General features: G+C 40.8%; 1 protein-coding gene across 4 annotated transcripts in view; it reads right to left on the reverse strand.

Annotated features, from left to right (window-relative positions):
* LOC120434261 (zinc finger protein 436-like) overlaps positions 1–11,910 on the reverse strand; it is a 28,274-nt gene extending 16,364 nt beyond the window's left edge. For 3 of the 4 annotated variants that reach the window (XM_039602040.1, XM_039602037.1, XM_039602039.1), the window contains exons 1-3: positions 11,702–11,910; positions 7,711–7,926; positions 6,706–6,921 (exon numbers count right to left, since the gene is read on the reverse strand). In XM_039602040.1, the coding sequence (XP_039457974.1) occupies positions 6,706–6,921; positions 7,711–7,926; positions 11,702–11,906 (637 nt within the window). In that variant the 5' untranslated portion in view covers positions 11,907–11,910. Of the gene's footprint in view, positions 1–6,705; positions 6,922–7,710; positions 7,927–10,288; positions 10,350–11,701 lie in introns of those variants that run through there. The other variant, XM_039602038.1, reaches the window with a different exon arrangement.
* Positions 11,911–14,365: the final 2,455 nt, after the last annotated feature.

The following is a 14,365-nucleotide window of genomic DNA, read 5'->3' on the forward strand; positions in this document are numbered from 1 at the left end:
TTAATCTTTGTGCAGGAAACTCATTTGTGACCACAAGAGAATGAAAAATTAAAGAAATATGGATATAGAAAAACATATTATAGCTCCCATATCAACAGCCATACAAGAGGGGTGGCCATTCTTATGGCGAACAATTTGTTGTTTGACCTCTTTAAATATATATAAGAAATAAAAGAAATAAAATAAAAGAAAGAAGGACGGTACATCATTGTGAAGGGCAAAGCTTTAAATAGTATTTTGACTCTTGTCTGTATATACGCACCACACAATAGCCCCAAATCAATCTTTAAAGATCTCTTTGACTTAATCTCAGTGGAGGCAGAGGGAATTTGGATTTGTGCAGGAGACTTCAATGTAATACTGAATTATAAATTTGGACACAACTAGTCAAACTAGATACAAAACACATAAACAGACACTTAAATTTGACACTTGAGGAAACTGTACTAGTGAATGTCTGGAGGTTACTGCACCCTTCACAAAGGGATTACACACATTACTCAATTCTGCACTCAGTGCACACCCGGATTGATTATTTTTTAATGCAAAAGGAAGAATGTCACAGAGTGTTACACTGTAAAATTGGGGTAGCGGATGTCTCAGATCATAACGCAATTTTTCTGACAATTCAGTTGGAATCACTTCCAGGGAAAACGGTTTGGCACCTTAATGTAAGGCTTCTCGATAATGAAACCATTACAAATGATATTAAACAAGAAATAGATACATTCATTAAAGAGAATGACACCAGAGAAGTGAACCCTCTAATTCTTTGGGAATCAATGAAAGCTGTTTTGCGGGGAAGCTTGATAGCAAAAGCTTCTTTTGTTAAAAAAAAGAAAAAATATAAACAGTTGACAAAAAATTTAAAAGAGTTGGAGCAAATTTTCAGGACTAAAAAGGACCTCATAATACAGAAACAAATTTTAGAGGTTAAAATAGAAGTAGAAAATTTACTGAATCAGGAAGTGGAAAGAAAGGCAAGATATTTAAAAACAATATTACTATGAACTGGCCCCTAAATCTGCCAAATGATTAGCTCGCAGATTGCGAAAACAGCAGATAGATACAGCAATACACAAAATTAGAAACCCTTTAACTCAAGAGTTGGAAACTAAACCAGAAGAAATAGAAAAGATTTTCAACAATTACTACCAAAAACTCTATCTGCAAGAAGGAACTGTAGCGCTTTGGGTGCCTTGAAAAGCGCTATATGAAATCCAATCCATTATTATTACAATCAATAAGAAATTTTTTGTACTCACTAGATCTACCTAGCACTGGGAAAAAGAAAAACGAAGTACTTACTAAGGAAATAACAACAGAAGAACTGAACAAGGCAATCAGCTCACTGAAAGCCAACAAAACCCTAGGCAGTGATGGGTTCCCCGTGAAATGGTATAAGGTATTTCGGGAGAAACTAAACCCTATCTTGCTAAGAACTCTGAATTGAATAATAAAGAATGGCCAGATACCCCTGTCATGGAATGGTGCTATTGTGTCTTTGATCCCCAAGGAAGGAAAAGATAGAGATAACTGTGCAAATTATAGACCAATATCTATGCTAAATGTAGATTGCAAATTGTATACTTCAATTACAGCTAAATGAATTGAACTATTAATTAACGATCTAATTGAGGACGACCAATGTGGATTATTCCATTGAGGCAAACACAGGGCAATATCAGGAGGACACTGCACTAGGGGTGGGTTTTGATTATTGATTTATCGATTAAAATGGATTCTAGCTTGGATAACGTGATATCGATTCATTAAAATCCTGAATCGATTTTCTTATATAAATTTATTTTGCCCGAAATGCCAGAATCTCAGGTTAAACCTCACAAAATTTCAATAACCACCAAACAGCTAAAACAGTAAATGAGAGCAGGTACACGGATTCTGCACAAAGACATAAATACAAAGCAACGGACGGATCAGATTCAGTGAGATGTCGTCTTTCTCACCCGATGACACGGATCCCTATCAGTATGCTTCAGCCTGCAACGCGGAACAAGGCAGGATGTGGACTAAGTCCCATACTTTTCGCATTATATATTGAACCTCTGGCTCAAGGAATATGACAAGAGGTAGAAATAAAAGGGGTCTTTCCAGGAAAAGTGGACATAAAATAGGATTATTTGCGGACGATGTAATGTTGTATCTGAGGGACTTGAACACCTCCCTTCCTAAGCTTTTGGAAGTAGTAGCAGAATTTCATGAATGCTCTGGATATAAACTGAATATCGCAAAAACACAAATGATTCACTTCAAATATGTACTGAGTAAAGAAATTAAAGAATGCTTTAATATCAATTGGAAAATTTAAAAAAATCAAATATTTGGGAGTCTTCATAACAAGAAGTCCAGATTCATTGTACACTTCAAATTATTTTCCGATGACAGATGATATTAGCTTAGACTTGGAGAGCTGGTCAACATACCCGTTGGACTTAAGCAGCAGAATAAATGTGATAAAAATGAATATAATGCCAAGGCTACTGTGCCGTTATGGGTGCATGTCTGATGCAGGGGCGTTAACATCTTTCTTATATCACCACTCTGAAGACCGATGAGCGTTGTCAACAGGTTTACTGACATTCAAAAGGGTAAAACTAAAAACAAGACAAAAAAATACAGTCATGATATACATATGTGCATCATAATATGCATTTATATACCACACTGCTACTACACAGCATATGTCATATGTCTAATTATGTGAACTTGTACTATTGATGCTATCCAGACGACCTCCAAAATCGCGGGTAACTAGCTTAACAAAAGGACTAGCTTTACAGCCAAATACTGCATTAGCAGGCAACATATTGCACAAAAACAAAGTTGCAACTTATACTTTAAGTACATACCGGCGATACAACCATAAACCGAAGATGTGGACAGTATTTTTTTCCAACAGGACACCATAAACTGTGTGCCGATATGTTTCCCTTCTTCTTGCTCACTTGCTTTGCTTGACCAGTGTTGCCAACTCCTCAGTAAGGAAAATCGCTATTGGCTGTCCTAAAAGTCGCTAGAAGTCGCTAAATGACGTCATCACCTAATTTGCATAATTGGTCACGCTAATATAATTGTAACCTATGTTGTTGGAGAGAGAAATAACATCGTGGAAGAGACATAAAGTGAGTAAAAAACGTCCTAAATCCATTTAGAGTTTATTTAGAACTACAATTAAATTTCTTTTAGCAATTATTGTTTTTTTAATGTCACAATTCCAACCCTGCTCCTTTATCCGGCTTGGACCGCAAAAGTGACCGAAATAGGCACTCTGGTGGAGTTACTTTGTGTTTGTGTGTGTTTATAAGTAGTTTTAAACCTTGTGATCCACAAAACCGCATAAGAGTAAAAGATTAAAAGAAGAACTGACTGCGTTACAGCACCCGCTGCTTGTTGAGAGTAAAAGCGATACGCGCTTTCACGTCTTTTTTTTAGCGACTTTTTATAGAAAAAAAGTCGCTAGGGGGTCTGAAAACTCGCTAAATATAGCGACAAAGTCGCTAAGTTGGCAACACTGTGCTTGACTGAGCGGACTTCCTGTTCAATAAAGTTTTTTCAAAATAAAGCCGTTTCTAAGTGCATTACTTGGAGCAACCACAGAGGGTGCTGTAAACACATAATGAATAACAACTGACTGAGAATGATATTTTAGTGATACAACATTTTACAACTTTTAGTGATAACAGAACAGCTACTGTACATTTTTCAGGCACTGCCGGTTGAAATTCCATCTCAACAATTTGAGGCCTGGGACAAAATGTTGTGGAGATTCATATGGGGGGACAAAAAGGCAAGAATACGCTTCTCTGCTCTGCAGTTTCCAAAGGACAAAGGGGGTATGGCTTTGACTAATTTTAAATGATATTTTCAGGCAGCACAATAGACTATGTGCACGTTAGCATATGCTACTTCCGGTGCGGAAACTCCTGTGGGGAAACTCCTGTGGGGAGCTTTGTTTCCGGTGTCCTATTCGCACCTTGTTTACGGTCCAAAACAAGTTAAGCAAATGAATGAATCAAGCGGCGATTTACATTTCTATAGATGGGCATTAACCCAATATATCTGTAAATGATGTTCATCGACTTGTCGATATTTTTTCCCCCGCGCCTCAGAGCAAAAGAGAAAAGGGATTCAAATGTTATATTTCTCAGCTGTCCCTCGTTTATAGCGGGTGTTATGTTCTAAAAATAACCAGCGATAGGTGAAATCAAGTAGCCATTTTTATTTTTTGACGGTGCAAAACGTTTCGTGGACATACAGTACTGCACTTCAGAGTCACACTGCTAGCGATCGATGCAGCGATTCTGTACTGTACAGGAGAGACGTCACGGAGGAGATCGTCTGCAGCGATCAGGACGCAGGACACAATGTGACCTAAAAAAAAAATTAAACATGCAAACTTGCACTAAAAAATCCGCAAAACAGCGAGGTAAAAGGTGAACCGCGTTATAACGAGGGACCACTGTAATTTTGAAGGTAAGTCACAACATACCCTTCGTAAATACTAATGTATAGAAACCCTTACCAGCAATCGTTCATTTTTTGTGTGGCTTTTTTTCACGATTTGTTAACATGCTGTGTAGGTGTGTACTTGACCAGCTGATATCGACATAACAGGGAAACATCTGGTTTGACTATTGTTCACCTGTAGTTTGAATGCTGAACATTTGCCTGTTTAAATCATAAGACCAGTCACTATACAGAGATGTGCTTCTGAATGTGGACGATGTGTCTTCTGATTCTGTAATGCAGTTCTGTTTGTGTTGAGTGATGTAAACAACTGATCGATCTAAACTCTTTAAACGTCAAAATTGATCATTAGATTTTTTATGACACAACAGTGGTGAGTGTTCCCACCTTCTCCTCTTTGTAATTTAACGTGATCTTTCCGTTTTCGAGTTTTGGACATGATTTTTGAGTAGATCTTCGCAGTAGCGATTGACCGCAAAGTAAAGCTACCGGAAATGTACAACCCCACATCCGGTCTCAAACCAGGAAGTTAGCATTTTCTCGTGCACAGGGTCTATTATGCCCTTAATGCCTATAGTAGGGCTGTGCGATATGACCAAAATCTCATATCCCGATATTAAGACATCTATCGTCCGATAACGATATAAATCACAAAAATGTAACATTTTCTGTAAATTCTGTGAATGTCGGGCAGCTCGACTTGCGTGAAGTTTCCAGCTGGGCGTCGTGTACCTGGAGTCGAGTGTTTCAACTGATGCATGAAACGATACATTTTTAGACATAAGTTGTAACGGCCGCCGTTTTCTTTCTGAGTATTTATTACACAGCGTGCTGCGGGGAAAGCCTGTTCTAACGTTTGAGTCTAAGGTTTTTTTTTTTAGCGCCTGACGGCTCTTTTTTGCTTCTCATCCGTAAATACTCTGCATCTTTCACGTGATTCAGTTTATTTTGAAAAGTCTCAACAGGATCTTGAGCTTTATTGTGAAAGGTTTATGTGGAAAATAAACAAGCGGACACGAGGTGGTTTTACCGTCGTTGTTGCTAACGACAACGCATAAAAACAAGCGCTTGTCCGTCTGTAGTGTGGTTATATTAAATATAAGAGAAAGAGAGAACTTTAGGAAATTAATATAGCCGCTACAGTGACCATCAAAATAATGAAAAAATATTGCCGTAAACAGTTTATTTTGCGACACCACGAAACAAACGATAGCGTAAAATGAAACGATAGACGTTTTTATATCGTCGTCCGATATATATCGTTATATCGAACAGCCCTAGCCTATAGTGTCATAATTCATACACTGCAAAGTGGAAACAGATTGAGACACAAGATAGCATGGACTATAATGTCCAAACAGTGTTAGGAAAAGATACTTAAGTCAAAACTCAATCCCATAACCCAGTTTTCACTTCATATGTGGTACTCTATCGTCAAACATTTAAAACTGAAAAATAGCCACAAAAAGTTACGATGGATAAGCTTGGAAAATAGTTTTAAACCAGGACAATATGACAAGGCTTTCAACGAGTGGACCAACAGGGGCCTGACTGCTTTCTATTTAATTACCAAAAAGGACAAAGGTAGGAGCTTTCAAGAGCTTAAAGACGTTTGAATTGAAAAACCAGGATTTGTTTCGATATCTACAACTTTGAGACTACTAAAATAAAGAGATAGCTGAGGCTGAGATGATTAACTCTTTAATTGAAATGATGTGCGACGCCTACCAACAAAAAACAACAAAAATCGAAATTATACCTCAATTTGATGAAGAACCAAAGATTTATCTTCTGGTCTTGCTCTAAAAATCACTCATTCTGGAAAACAGTGGGTGATACTCTACAAAAGGTTTTAGGTTACAAGGTTCCTGAGGACTGTACTGCACTATTTTTAGGAAATATTGATGATAAGGTTAAAAGAGAGGATTTATATTTAACTAAGATTCTTCTCACTGCAGCAAGAATAGCCATTACCAGGCTGTGGCTTAAGCCTGAGACTCCAATTCAGAGATTCCTTCACTGGACAAACATAATTCAAAATTTTTGTTTTTTTATTAAACAAACAGAACATGTTGAACCCGGTTTATATTTTACTGTGCTAACAGAAAACATGTCTTCAGTGAGGTAGTATGCCAGACGTTAATACACGCCACGTGTCTTTGTCATGTCTTCACCCGACTTTTTAATATGAAATCTGTATATTACAGTTTTACATACCTACTGTGGTCAGCTTTACTCCAGATTTCCACAACAAATCCACCTCTTCCCCAGTCCACACATTAATGCCTTCAGCCTCCTGCTTCAGTTCAAGCTGCTCTCCTTCCTCACTGCTGCACATTTCCTCCTGTTCCTCTTTAGTCTGTGGAGGCTCTGGGTCCTCCTGGTTGAGACTGGAGCTCCTCTCCTGGTCACAGACCTGCTGATTATCCAGACCTTCATCAACAAAGGGACACAAGAAAATGGTGACTAATGTGATGATAAGAAAGATCAAGAAAGATTAAAAGGGTCACCTATTGAGAATCAAGCTCATGGTTTCATAAGCTGGGGTCTCATTTTTAGATGCCAGTGATCATCACACAATGTGAAAAAACAAACAAACAAATGAAAAGTAACATGATCTGAATATTTTAAGGATTTGAAGAAGGCAGATAAGATATGCTGTTAATTCTAATCTTGTAATATTTTACTAATAAATATACACTGACTGGTTACTTTATTAGGTACACGTAGCTAGTATTAGTGATAGAGAGTAAGTGATGATTCTGCAATGAATCATCACTTGTTATTAATCACTGGCTCTCTTCCAGAGCATGTGTATGTTTCCGTCTTCCTCTCTCACCCCAACCAAATGTTCCTCAGATACTTTGGTCCATACTGACATGAGAGTTTCAGACAGCTGCTGCATATCTGTCAGCTCCATGTCCGTGATTGAAATCTCATGTTCCACCACATCCCAAAGGTGCTCTATTTTGCTGAGAGCTGGTGACTCTGGAGACCACCCGAGTATGGTGCGGTGTCATTTTAAGTGTGTGCGGAAAATATCTCAAACACCATTACACCATCACCTGGTGTGGTGGTGTAATGGTGTTGTAGCCCATTACACTATTCTATTGTTGTAGCCCATCACCTGGCTTTTTGATACGAGTCATATTCATTTCTGTATCATAAAATCTGTATATTATAGTTTACTGAGCATGAACATGAACATGAAACTGAACATACCTATTCTGGTCAGCTTTACTCCAGGTTTACACAACAAATCCAGCTCATCCCCGGTCCAGATATGAATGCCTTCAGCCTTCTGCTTCAGTTCAAGCTGCTCTCCTTCCTCACTGCTGCAGATTTTCTCCTGTTCCTCTTTAGTCTGTGGAGGCTCTGGGTCCTCCTGGTTGAGACTGGAGCTCCTCTCCTGGTCACAGACCTGCTGATCATCCAGACCTTCGTGTCCAACAAAGGGACACAAGAAAATAGTGACTGAATGTGATGTTAAGAAAGATCAAAAAGGATTAAAAGGAAACTGAGAATCAAGCTTATGGTTTCACGGCATCTTGCATTGTTGCAAATGTTGCCACAGAAACAATCACTCATCTAGGATCTAATTTTTTAGATGAGGCTGCCAGTGATTATTACACAATGTGAAAAAACAAAAACAAGCAAATAGAGCAGGACGATATGACCAAAAATATTTATCATGATATACATTTGAAAATTTGCGATAACGATATAACTGACGATATAATTGACACTAGACAAAATACTTTACAACTCCACAACTTTATTAGTGCAAAAAGAAACCCATCAATGTATTTTCACTTAAACAAGCAGCTGTTTTTTATGTGCATTAAAGTTATATAAAAATGTAACACTGCAAATTCCTTGCGGACAGTTTAACCAAAAGGCATTTCCAGTAGAAATTGGCCGACATATCCTCAACATAACCATGTATAATATCCACAAAACTTAAAAAGAGGTTATACACTAGTGGTGGGCGGATCGATCCAAATATCGATAGTATCGATCCCAAGTTGGGATCGGTATCGGATCGATACTGGCCTGGTTAGATCGATTCTTTACTTTGAGTTCTGCTTGCTTGCTACGCTGTGCTTTCGGCAAAAACGAAACAGCCAGGTCGCTGGACTCGCCGCTCCTGTGACAGCGGAGAGCAGGCACACTTTGCTCCCCCCCCCCTTCTTATGTTTCGGTGTTGCGCTGACACGTCACGTGACTTAGACACTTTGGGGTTGTTAAGTTGTTTACATATTAATAATATATATTGTTTTTGTTGTTGAGAATTTTAATTGTCATTTTGTATTATAGTTTATCAACAGTATTTGTTTTAATTTGTTTACTGGTTTTTGCGTGCACTTAAGATTTAGAAAAGAAAAAAAAAAAAAAAAAAAAAAAAAGATCGCCACCACGGCAGACCCGATGGCATTTTCATGCTTCGCGCATCATTTATTCTTACAATAATCCCACGGTTGCTGTAATAGTACATTCAACGGCTGCAGCTCTCCCGCTGGCAGCCGTACACATCACCACCACCAAACCTGCAGCGGCATCGCAGAACACGCCCTGCCACATACCCCCTTGCCAGCTTCACCCCACCCCACGAGCAGGCGAGGGAATCGGCCCGGACCGTCGGCGCCCCATTCCCCGGCCCAGCGACGGGGAAGTGTCCAATCTGGCGGTCGCCCGCGCCTCCAGTGGAAGCCCGGGAGCTGGCCTGATGGCCACCCATATGGCAAGCAGAGGCGGCGGAGCAGGAGTGGAAGTGAGCCGGGGCTCAGAGGCAGATGGGCAGACGGCCGAAGCGGACAGCATGCCGCCCTCAGGCAGGACCCCCGCGCACCTCGACCTCCATCTCCAGCTTGGCAGGTCCCGCTGGCGCGCCAGCCTCCGGCTCACCCCGAGCCGCGCGCTGTCCACCCTTACAGTGATCACACGGTTGCTGTAACAGTAGCCTACATTAAACGGCTGCAGCCTTCCTGCTGCCAGCTATACACATCAACACCAAAAACAACAACAGCACAAGCAGCGCACAGGTTTTAAGCCGGTGAGGCATGATTGTAGATGCAATGAAGGTGAGTCCATCTCACCTGCAGCAGCATCGCAGACGGCTGCCACAATAATAAAGCATTTTTTTATTTAATTATAAATTAATTATTTCTCCTAATTATGTCCCGGATTTTAAGTAATTAATAATACAAAAGGAAAAATCACAAAAAACACTTAAGGTCATGAAAATTAATTGCGATTTAGCAATTCAATGAGGCATCCACCTTGTTTATTGAAAAGTATTGGTATCGGTATTGGTATCGGCGATACTGGCCCGTATTTACTTGGTATTGGATCGATACCAAAATATGCAGTATCGCACACCACTATTATACACACACAATACGGTAATATTATGTTGAAGCACAGTACGTATCACTCCGCGAGGCTCCTGCCTGCGATAGCCGTAATGCTCCGACAATCCATCAAGCGGTGCGGCTTCGTAGCTTAGCAAAGTCGTACTAAAACATTTGACAGATTTTTGAGTGCTGTGTACCACATAAAATCGTTTCGAGGTCAGTAAACACAACCAGAATTCATACATAAGGCACGCGGGATTATAAGGGGCACTGTCGATTTTCAGAAAAATCAAAGGATTGATTTTAAGTGTGCCGTATTTTCCAAACAACACGGTAATAACGACGGCCCGCTAGCATGCTCTACCAAAAATAGTGCTTTGTTGTGTATCTGACGGACGAAAGCTAAACCAGTTCCACACCACTGAAGTTGCAGCATTTTTACAAACCAATTCTGGTTCATCCGTTTCATTTAACGATCCACTTTCGCTCTTCTCATTCTGCGTCGCCGCCATGTGCGTATGTAAACATAGGCACTGCGCATGCGCGTTTTACCCACATTCTGTCGCGATATTTCATTTTCCTATCGTTGCCCAAAATTTCACCGGTATTACTGTGAACGGTATGATATAGCCCAGCCCTACAAGCAAATGAACAGCAGCATGATCCCAATATGATAATGAAAGATTAAAGTGTTTTATGAAGGCAGGTACCACTCTCTGTATGTTCTAGTCCAACATCTACTTGGGCGTGACCTAACCAATTAACCAATACCTACTTATGATATGTCAGCTGACCTATCTGTGAAGTTTTGACTGGTTAATTTGAATTTTTTTTTTTCTGTTTCCTGTCTTGTATTTAAGCTATTTTTTTTTACAATGTTTCACTATGACCCTGATGAAGGCCACAAGCCTAAACGCGTTGGTCAATTATTAAAGCTGTTCTTCGTTTCTCAAGTGTTGCTGGAGTTCCTGCTTTTTTAACGGTATGATATAGCCCAGCCCTACAAGCAAATGAACAGCAGCATGATCCCAATATGATAATGAAAGATTAAAGTGTTTTATGAAGGCAGGTACCACTCTCTGTAAATCACCCAGATGTTTGTGCTGGAAAATGCAAACAGATAAGCAGTTTCTAAAATACTCAGATCAGCCAGTGTAGCACAATCACCCACACCATGATCAAAGTGATCACCGTTATTGACCGCCTACACGTGCCGAAACGATAGAGTATTTGAACACGTCTACCAAAGATAGTTGTCGGTAAGTCTGTTTACACAGATGTAACTTCATACACTTTACTGTGGTGTATTACTATTGTAGATCAATGCATTTATCCACACATTCCAAATGCTTCCAAGGCACTTGCAGGAATTGTGGGGAAACCTAGGGAAACCATTATGTCAATGAAGGTCCTCACACAGACAGCTGAACGGGGTTGTGTGTGTTTATACGTAGTTTTAAACCTTGTGATCCACAAAACAACAACAACAGTAAAAGAAGAACTGCCTGCGTTACAGTCCGTGCGGGAGCAGCGGCTTCGCTCATGCGCGATTCATTTGCAGTTTGGACACGTAGGTGTCTCCTGCCCTGATAGCACCTGGGGAAGGACTATGCTCCGCCCGTGTGCGCTTTGGAACGGGCAGCACCTGCTGCTTGTTGCGAAGAGCGATACGCGCTTTCATGTCAAAAATCGTCATAAATAAGTCTCCAATAACACCAGAAAAAGTCACCAGATTTGTCACTAGTCGCTTTTTAGAAAAAAAAAAAAAAGTCGCCAAATATAGCGACAAAGTCGCTAAGTTGGTGCTGATGCACAGGTGAATCACACAATGATCCCGCAACCGCCACAAGTTTACATACCTGTATTGTGTGACTTTATCCCGGGTCTGATATTCAGCAGTCTTAGCTGACTGATCTCTTCCTCATACCGGACGATCGTTTTTTCAAACTCTGAGAAGATTTCTTCTGCAGCAGAAGTTAATCTCTCCTTGATAAACTCTCTCAGATGCTGAACTGTAGACATTATTGCAACAACAACCGATACCCAACTAAAGTCTTGAAACATGATCCCTCTTGCGACGCATTCTGTCATTGGCGTCATTTCCGCTATTCTTCTTCTGACAAGCCATCCTACTTTGGCAAAACGTCCTACCTTAAGTAGTTTATGCACATTTCTGCTGTCACAGAGTAATTCCACCACAAATTCAAGTAGGTATGACGGTTTGCCACTTAACTTTGCCCATCAGAGTATGCTTGTAGCTCATATTCATAAAGCCAAGACGGTTTGCCACTTCATTACACACATTCAGAGTATGTTTCTAGTTCTCATAAACAAAGGTAGGATGATTTGCCACTGAATTTTAGCTGTTAAAGTATGCTGCTAGCTCATATTCACAAAGGTAGGACGATTTGACACTTAATTTCGTGTTGTGCGCATGGGCAAAAACAACGGGTAGGATGGATTCCCAGAACAGAGAGACTTCTTTCTTTTTTTTTCTTTCTCTCACCCTCTCTCTCTCACCTTTCTCGCTTCACGCCGCACGTGAGCCTTGTGTTTGCAGTGAGTTGAGGGGGAAGGAGCGCAAACACTGCCTTATGTTTGCCGAGCAGAGGGGGAGGAGGGGTCAGTGGCGGTCCTAGCCTGTTTGGCGCCCTGGGCGAACACTCCCTCTGGCGCCCCCCCTCCACCACACACACACACAAAACATATTAAGGATCGTACATTAACATAAAACTGTTGTCCACACACACATATGAAGACAGAGAGAGTATGCATAGTATGCAAACAGCTACCAAACAGACATCATAATTCTTCATACAATGAGAACAGGACAAATCAACAATTGACAATGACTAATTAATATTAAAATCTGTAACATAATGTATTGTTTGGAGTTTAATATGTTAGTGTTACTATTTTTACCATTTCTTCTTGGAGCAGCTGTAACACACGTAATTTCCTTAGGAATTAATAAAGTATTCTGATTCTGACTGTTTCAGGATGACCTGCCATTATCCAATGACACATCTGCTTACCTGTATCTTTTGCTCGTTTCTCCTCCTCTTCTTTTCTACTTTTTCTAAACTGAGCACCTGATGGCTTTGAACTTTTCTTGTCCATCTTCCATTGGTTTTAATTTTGCACTCCAGTATGAACACCCATCCTTCAACCCGAGGATCACCACAACATAACCTAACAGACCTACACCTTAGTTCACAGATTCACTTTGTCTAGGGTGCATTTCTGAGATTTCACACAACCCAGGATTCAAATCATGAATACATAACAGACTTGGATTTACAACATTAGGAATGAAATGTGCTCGATTTGGAAGCAGCCGGGGCTCCTCCCCTTTCGACTGGTTGTGTGTGAGACTTTAAATCATCAAACTGTAAATTTTGAATTGTCATTGATCCCTTTACCCCGAGTCCTAAAGTGTATATTTATTTTCTTACTCTTCTTATATTTATTGTTTGTTTACTTGCACTGCTGTAACTGGAGCCTCGTCGTCTCGTCTCTCTATATACTGGACTGTATGTAGCGGAGATGACAATAAAGTTTACTTTGACTTCAGCAGCGAGCAGGCGCACCGAGGGCTCTCGCGCTCACTTTTCGTGTATAGAATTTTGAAAAAACATCGGTGCAAATTATAAGTCTGTATCATGATGTCTGGTGTTTTCGTGTTTGTTATTTTGTTTTATTTTGCTAGTTGGTTATTAGATGCCGCTCCAGTCAGCCAGAGAATCCCCGCCGCCCGCCTCTCCTCTCTGTGCCGCAAGCAGCAGGCGCACCACATAAACGGAGGGCCCTTACTCCCAGCAAATGGGCGATAGAAAACCGATCGATGCCTGTGCCATTCCCAATATGTGCTGGCTGCCGTAGGGGCAGCATGAGTACGGCGTTTTTTTTCTTTTTTTGCCGATGCCCGTGATGCCGCCCCCCATCACGATGCCGCCCCGGGCAACCGCCCGTGTCGCCCGTATCTAAAACCGCTACTGGGAGCGGTAGTTACACTCGCAGCAGGAACAGAGCAGGAGGGAGAGGGAGAGAAAGGCTGTATCCAGTGTTGCCAACTTAGCGACTTTGTCGCTATATTTAGCGAGTTTTCAGACCCCTTAGTGACTTTTTTTTCTAAAAAGCGACTAGCGACAAATCTGACTTTTTCTGGTGTTATTGGAGACTTATTTATGATGACTTTTTGACGTGAAAACGCGTATCGCTCTTACTCTCAACAAGCAGCGGTGCTGCCATGGTACTCACAGGCGGAGGATAGTCCTCCCCCAGCTGCTATCAGGGCAGGAGATGTTCACACCTATGTATGGCAAGCCATTAGTGCCAAAAATCGCCACTTTTCTAACCCGTTTGGTTAAGAAATGGCGTAAAAAACGCCGTTTAATTATTAAAAACGGCGTTCTGTTCCGACTCTCACATGGCGCTCTGAACGCACCATCCAAGTGACGTAAAAAGCGGCGTTCAAAGACAGACAGAAACGCCGTTTTTTCCGCCACTCGGCAGAAAATGCC

The sequence above is a fragment of the Oreochromis aureus genome, linkage group 18 (assembly GCF_013358895.1).
Source record: "Oreochromis aureus strain Israel breed Guangdong linkage group 18, ZZ_aureus, whole genome shotgun sequence".
Lineage (NCBI taxonomy): Eukaryota > Metazoa > Chordata > Actinopteri > Cichliformes > Cichlidae > Oreochromis > Oreochromis aureus.